Consider the following 7,920-nt stretch of genomic DNA (forward strand, 5'->3'; position numbering starts at 1 on the left):
AAAGAAAGAAAGAAAGAAAGAAAGAAAGAAAGAAAGAAAGAAAGAAAGAAAGAAAGAAAGAAAGAAAGAAAGAAAGAAAGAAAGAAAGAAAGAAAAATCCGCATGGCAGTGGGGTGGAAATGGCCTGTTTGAAATTGTCCTTGATCTCCAAGGCAAGGCGGGGGTGGGCTGAGGCGGTGGGGACGGAGGGCACGGGGAGAAAGTTAGAAAGCGAGGCGGGGGACCCCAAACAAAACAATAGCTGAGATGGGAATGTGTTTGGGGAAGAGTGAATCTTGCATGTTGACCCTAAACCTAATCAGCAAAAGAAAGTACATTCTGTTTTCGTATTGTTTACTGGCTTTGAACTTCTGTATTGCTTGGACATCACCCATAACCTTGAGGTGAAGGACTTACTGACTTTGGGCCTTTGTTGACATCCGCCACCCAGACAACGTCTAGTCAAAGAAAATGCTGAAAAAGGGGGAACATAAACAAAAAAAAAAATTAAAAAAGGAGAGGGGGGAGAGATGTTTCTTGTTTGTTTGTTTGTCTATCGTGCTACAGTGAGTTGCGGAGTAAAAAGAGGTGGAYAGACAGACCCAGGCAGGCGGCCGGGGAGGGAGGGATGGAGAGCTGAATGGCAATGAAAGTTTAGCGAGAAAGCTTCCTCTCCTGGTTAAAAATTAACTGGCATTCAGAGCCAATCCTGGAGACAGTTAAACCATGGAGTTCCTCTGGTTGGGGGKTTGATTTCCTAGCCCAATAAAATCGCATCCTCTGAACCGCTGTGACAATGCGGCCATAAAAAGTGTCCGTGACTCGTCCGCTCGCAAACGCCCAGGRCCCGGCTATAAACGCGGCGGAGGCTGCTCCTGGCAAAGGGAGCCGCAGCGCGGGCCAGCACCGGGGCCGGCACCGAGGCCGGAGCCGGCACAGAGCCGTGGCCAGCGCGGCACAGGGCCCGGYTTGCCACGAGATGGCGATCTTCAGATCAATGTCAAAGCCGCCCTGGCCGAGGGCAGCAGCCCTGGAAAGGAGGGGAAAAAAAAAAAATCCTCTTGGCCTTTGTTCACTTTGCATCCTAGGAGCCGCGTGTTAAATTATTTCCCTTTGTGGGCCGGGGTGGCAGCGAGCGCGGGCGAGGCGCAGCGAGCCCCTGGCCAGGGCTGGGCGCGGAGGCCGGGGTGGGCAGCGCGAGGTAAGTGCTCTCCCCRGCAGCGGGGAGCAATGAGAGGAATGCGCCGTTATCGCAGGGCTGCTTGGAGAGCCCGCACGGGCCCTGCTTCGACTTTGTTTCAATTAAGCACTTGGGAAGGGAACTGCAAGCAGGGGAAAAAATAAAAAACTTGATGATTAAACTTATGAGGTGATATAATATTGAAGGATCTTTCTGAGTTGCAGTTGACCTTTTTCTTTCTCTTTGCAAATTTTGGCCAGCTGCGTGGAAAATCCACGTTATCTGATTTTTTTTTTTTTTTTTTTTTTTTTTTAAGGGAGAGAGACTTGTAGATTTCTTCCAGTTATAAAAACCATAGCACTGGAAATATTATGAAAGTTGACATTTATGTGTGGAACAGTAGGTGTCTTCAATCAAAGAGATCTATAGCAACATAGACTGCAAATGACAGACAATTCTGACGGTCTTATTGGACTTGAACTGTAGTGCAGTAAGCGCAGTTTGCTAACCCTAAAGGCTAGTTGTTCCATCGCAGCTGAACACAGATTGTAGCGAACAAATTTTGAYACATTTATATTATATTAAAATTTTCGTATTTGCTTGCATATTCACTCAATGGTGGCGTAAAAACAGATTTGGGTATCTGTGCATCCATCTATCTCTCTATTTATGTATCTCAAAKAGCACATGTGCTGTAAACAAACAATAGTCACACATTCTCGTGTGCCGGGGGCTGCTCTGGGTTGCAGCTTTGAAACCCTATCCTGGCTACGAGTATCTCTAACTCCAGGTTACTTTTCTCGCCCATAAAAGTTTCACATGTTTTTGTTATGTCTCCATTTGAGAAGGGGGGCGGGGGGCGGAAGGTGGTGTTATATGGACATACTGGTTTGGCTGCATATTTTAATCCACGCGTTCCTTTCGGGATAATGTACAATATTTGAATAACTGTTTGAAAATAGGGGTCGTTTTGTCCTTAAGAGTCTTCATATGGAAACTAAGGGAACGTGACTACAGTATATTTGAAGAAGAAAAAAAAGCAGTATTTTCAATTTGTACTCGTAGGGGACTGTCGAAAGTATAGTTGAAAGCATATGTTTAGTCGGTAGAGAGCAGTTTTGAGATGGTTATCGGAACCTATCGATTTCATCAAAGATGTTCCATTAAAAGCGCGGGGATTTTGATCTCTTTTGACCTCTCCTCGGAAATGTCAGGGCTTAAGGAGTCACGTTTTGAGGAGGAGCAGGGCAAGCGCCAAGGGTCCCTTTGCTAAATTTTATTTTACACCACTCAAGTTAAACTCAGCATATTTGATCAAATATTTATTTTTCCCCTTGTTGTTTCCCTGCCCCATTCAATGCTCAGTTAAATAAATCAAAGGGCCCCCAGCAGCAGTTAAAGCGCCCTCTGGTTACGAATTGTTTACTGACGGCAGCGGTCATAGGATAATATTTTAAAAAAACAAGCTTGTTTCTTACAATAACTGTTTATTATTTCACATGATTTGGGTTTGCATGTTTCGGAGGGAAGAAGCGGAGCCAACTCAGTGTCTACACTGTGTTTAATTAATCGCGTACTCAACTTCAGTTCACATGCCACATTCAAATCCCTGGGAGGTTTTCTCATAAGCTCTCCGGGTTTGTGTTTTGTTGGCTTTTTCTTTCTATTTTTTTTTTTAATTTTCTCACAATCTTTTTCTTAAACGCTTTGAAATCCGACCGTGTGTGGCTGAGATCCAAGTTATGCTACTAGTTATATATATATTTGTGTTTGTATTCAGATCTAATTTAAAGAAAAGATTGCTGGGAAAAAAACAAACAAAAAAAAACAAGGAGAAGCGATAAAGTTTTCAAGTGTCTTATTTATTTATTTATTTATTTAGTCATTTATTTATTTTTTAACTCTCTATCCTTAAAAKATAGGCCCATATATTTAAGATTTTACCCTCCCTCCCGTTTCCGAAGGGTGCTTTCGGCCATACGGACAATAGGAAGCACCGCTCCCCTTCGCCAAGGCGTAGGACGGGCGGTGGGATCAGCCCTTCATGCGTCGGATGGGGGGAATTTTATTCTGCCGCATACGGGAATTCAGAGATCGTCAGAATTACTTGCAAAATATGTTCCTAATCCAAAAGAGTAAAGTGATACACATAAACTATAAAATATATTTAGGAGAACAGGCCTCTGGATGGCTGGAATACCTGGAATAAAATTAATTCTCACCCTAATATTTCACCAGGATAATCCGCCACAAGTCAATCCTCCCTTTTACCCCCCCTAACCCCCCCAAGTTGGAAGAATTTCTAATAAAGATAAAACTAGTGGGGCCATCACTTGTCACCTAACTTGGCACCGACGCAGTTCCTAAATCTCCTGATTGAATTCCGCCTTCTTTGGAGCAAATCCAGAAAAAAAAAATTTGGCACACACACATGTTCCTGACAACTGACAGTTCCAATATTAAATAACTATACTGTGATTGCCTTAATTTTTTGGCGATGTATAAAATGTAAACTGCAGCTGTATCTTCAGATAGGCGGCGCATGCACTCCTATAGCCAACTGCAAGGCCATTTACAATTTCGCAAATTGCAGCTTTCCCGGCTCTATAAATGAGAGCAAATGAGAGTATATTTTAATTAGCTTACGAAATGCGTCCCTTGATCACCAATTCAGTATGTTTGGGTTTATAGGGGATATAATAAATGGATAAATCATGATTTAACCTGACGTATTTTGAATATTCCAATCGGAGCCTGCTTAGGCCGAGCGGTCGGGTTTTATTTATTTCTTTTTTTTGTTTGTTTTTAATTTTAGTCAAGCCAATAAAATAGGTTAACGACTCTATTAATGCATCTATTATATTTTTCTTAGATCAATAAAGCTTTATTTTGATAGCGTTGTCTGTGCATGCGTGAATGTAGATTCTCCCTGAAACCACCATATTACTGATTCTGATATTTATCAGAATTTTATTTAATAGAATTTATGGACCCTAGGATATCTTTACTTACAGAAGAAGAATTTWAAAAAATGGACGCTGGCGTCCACAGTATTCTTTAAAATATTCTTTTAAGTAGGGGTTAAGCTCCAAGGGACGCATTGCTAAGCGCTGGAAATGCAGTAGCAACACACAATACATGCCAAATTAGCTCAGTTTAGTCAGAATTGACCATTATCTTTTATAGTTAAGAATCAAGCGYACATTATTAGTTTTACTTCACTGGGCTTGATGATGCTGGTTACTATTTGCCTTGGCCTTGTTAGTGATTAAAGAAAGCGGGGCTAATGCACCGCCTAGCTGAGTTCATGATCTCCACGGAGTGCCTTGACCATCAAACCTCCCTTGCTCGGTTTTATAAACACAGCAAAAAGGGGGCACAGAACAGATTTTCCGACAGCAGCTCCTGCAGGAGCCACACACTCTCCTTTGGGTCAAAGCAACCGAGGGCTAAATTCGAGGCTTTGCGTGGCGAATCTTTGTAACAAAAMCTATGGGGGGAGGGGGGRAAAARWKWWAWAWAAAAAAAAAATCTACTTCCGAATCATCTCTGGTSCCCATGACTTTTGTCTGATCTTTTTTTTTTCTGCATCAGTTTTCAAAGAGGAAGCCAATTCGTGTTTGTTCCGATAGGTTTTGAGTCAATTTTTTTCGCCTGACAAGGATTGTAACGTAATTTTATAGACCCGTTCCCCCTTTAATCCAATTTCTGAAAGCGAACTGCTTATTTTAAAAACAGCTTTGGAAGGATTTCAAGTGTTACTCCTCGATTCCGTATGGGTTTTAAGTTTGCAATCCATTTCTATTTAATTTGGCAAATGCAAAATAAACATACCGCAAGAGCGGACTTCCCCGGAGTAATTTTTATACCTGACTTGTGTAGAGAAATGTATTTGGAACGTGGATCTCGGGCTCACATTTCATTTTATTTAGATCTGTATTTATAACGTTAAGCCTATTGATAATAGCATTCCTGTATACTGGCCAATAAAATGGTTCCTTATATGGTATTAATTTTGCTAGCAGTGATATGGCCCTCATAGGAATCTGATAAGAGTTTGTCCATCACACATTAACACGTTGTGGGGCAAGTCAGGTTTGGGAAATACAAATAACATTGTAGAAGGAATTGCGGATGGAAGGCAAAAATAGAAGGATTTCTATAGGCTGCTGGATCTACTCCTATCACCGCATCCGACAGGCAAGACCCGCTTAGCACTCCTAAGTAAGCCTTGCTATAAGGCACATTTGCTCACACTGGAAAAATAAGGCGYCTTTCCATAAAGGTTTTATGGGTATTGCCAAGTTGTTACAACCTCTCCCTGCTCCAGCATTTCCATCTGACAAGGACAGAGCCTCGGGAGGGCCCCACCAGCTTAACTTGCCTACGGAAACTAACATTTGCGCCTATTTGTCTCCGGCATGCTCGTGGGTAACTTGCCTGGGGAAATGGTGAAGTGGGGGGAAAATAATAGGAAATAAAGCGAAGAAAATAAAAAATCATTATTATGAGAAAATAATGATAATAATAATAATGATAATAATAATAATAATAGTCTCGTCGGAGGCAAACACTAAATGGGGAAGCACGTGGGGCTGGACAGATCGATGGGCTGCAGGGAAAGCGGGGCTGGCAGCGGGAGCAGTGCCGTGTGGTCGCGCAGGGGCGCGGGGCGGCGCGGGGAGGCGCGGAGCGGGGCCGCGCTGGCCGCGCTCCGGGGCGGCCGCGGGGAGCAGCCCCGCTCGGGCCCGCCAGGCCTCGGTGGCCAAAATCTGCCGCCCCTGCCGGCTSCGGCCTCCCCACCCCGCCTGTGGCTCCGCTCCGAGAAGCGGAGCGCGAAGGGGCCGCGGGGGAGCCGGCCCTGCTCGGCGCACGGATGGGGCAGGCGCCGGGGAAGCCCTGAGCAGACCCAGACTTTGCTGCGATTAAAGGTCCTTAATCCTCCGGGCCAGGCATCTAGGCGACTTTGGAAAAGCATAAGCGAGAGATGATGGAAGTGAAAGCAAGGAGCATTTAGCAATTCATTAGAAAATCTATCTGTCTCTCTGTCTGCGTGCCTGTCTGTCTGCTATCTGTCTGCTCCCTCCGCCGCAATGGCATTTTGACTGGGCAGAGCTGTCTAGTATCTCTGGATTCATCTACTTATTCTTTCCATTATTTAGTACTTTGCTCATGAACGAGACGGTGCTTTTGAAGAGGCGAAGAGTGAATGGTCCAAGTGGGGAGGGAAGCGGGAGGGGGTTTACGGGGGGGGGGAATAAAAATGATCGCCCAAATATAAACACATCAATAAACGGGGTGTGTAGCATCCTGTGCGAATCCATTTGAACTGCTCACGTCTGGATTCTTTCTGTGGCATATGTCTGGCTTGATATTTTAAGTGGCGATCAGGGCTCGGGAAGAGTCCAACGTTAACTAAAGTCCTGGAAACTGCGACCGCACAATCAATCCTCCTGGAGTGGCGTGGGTTCCTAATAGATTCTTCAGCACAGCAGCGAACATTTTTATTTCTAGTAAATTTAAGTCTAGCCTGGGGTTTTGGTGGTGATTTTCGGCTGGAAGCAGCCCATTCATCAGTAGTTTAACGCTAGCGACACGAGGCCCGTTTACAGTTTCCAATGATCCGTGCTAAACAATAACATGCCTTTTATTTCTTAAAAAATGAGACAATCCAATAAAAGGCGCAGCKCCTGGGCATGCAAAGCGGGGCTTTATTAATTCCGTGGCAAGCAGGGGCTGCGCGGGGTGGCGATGGCGCAGTGCTTCCTGCGAGCCCGGCTGCGGGGCGAGCAGTGGTAATAAAAGCTTCATCTCTAGACCGCTTCATCCTCGCTATAATAAACATCAAGACCGCCGGGCTATTTTATAGCGGTGCGTGTGATAACAGGGGAGCGAAACTTGGCGTAAGTGGCACCAAAACGCGCAGCGCGCGCGCTCCCGGGATGCAGGCTTGCGCACAGGCGCACGTGCGCGCCCAGAAATCCATATCGCACATTTATATACACATATATATCCCAAATTCAGAGGTCGACCTGGGAGCAGCTCCGTGCATACGAAACCAGACGGGGAGGGGTTGCTGGGGAGGCCCGGGTTTCCATTGGCTGCAAGCGCCTGCCGTGGTGCGGGGGTATCTCTAATCATATTCAGCATGTTTTGCACAAGAAATGTCAGCCAGAAAGGGCTATCTGCTCCCTTCGCCAAATTATTCCACAACAATGTCATGCTCAGAGAGCCCGGCTGCAAACTCTTTTTTGGTAGACTCCCTGATCAGCTCGGGCAGAGGGGAAGCGGCGGGAGCAGGAGGCGGAGGCGGAGGCGGAGGCGGCTACTATCCCAACAGTGGGATCTACCTGCCACAAGCGTCCGATCTGTCCTACGGGTTGCAAAGCTGCGGACTTTTCCCCGTTTTGGGCAAACGCAATGAAGGTACTTCTCCAAGCATGGTCCCCACCTCGCACCCCTACGTGTCCAGCATGGAAGTGTGGTTAGACCCCCCGCGGTCCTGCCGCATGGAAGAGCCGGAGAGCCAGCAGGCCACCTCGTGCTCCTTCGCTCAAAACATTAAGGAGGAGAACTCCTAYTGCCTCTATGACTCAGACAAATGCCCCAAGGGCTCGGCCGCCGCCGAGCCCGCTCCCTTCCCGCGCCTGAGCGCCGAGGGCGGCTCGGGCAGCCCCGGCGGCGGCGGGGTGCCGGTCCCGGGCTATTTCCGCCTCTCGCAGGCGTACGGCGCGGCGCGGAGCTGCGGAGCGGGGCCCACG

The 7,920-nt window shown here is 46.4% G+C and overlaps 1 protein-coding gene across 1 annotated transcript in view; it reads left to right on the forward strand.

Moving 5' to 3' along the window:
• The first annotated feature begins 7,323 nt into the window (after positions 1-7,323).
• HOXA10 (homeobox A10) overlaps positions 7,324-7,920 on the forward strand; it is a 2,799-nt gene continuing 2,202 nt past the window's right edge. Inside the window, exon 1 of the mRNA XM_026033355.1 lies at positions 7,324-7,913. Coding sequence (XP_025889140.1) covers positions 7,324-7,913 — 590 coding nt within the window. The remainder of the gene's footprint in view (positions 7,914-7,920) is intronic.

This window comes from Nothoprocta perdicaria, unplaced genomic scaffold (assembly GCF_003342845.1).
Source record: "Nothoprocta perdicaria isolate Ctin4 unplaced genomic scaffold, notPer1 scaffold_128, whole genome shotgun sequence".
NCBI lineage: Eukaryota > Metazoa > Chordata > Aves > Tinamiformes > Tinamidae > Nothoprocta > Nothoprocta perdicaria.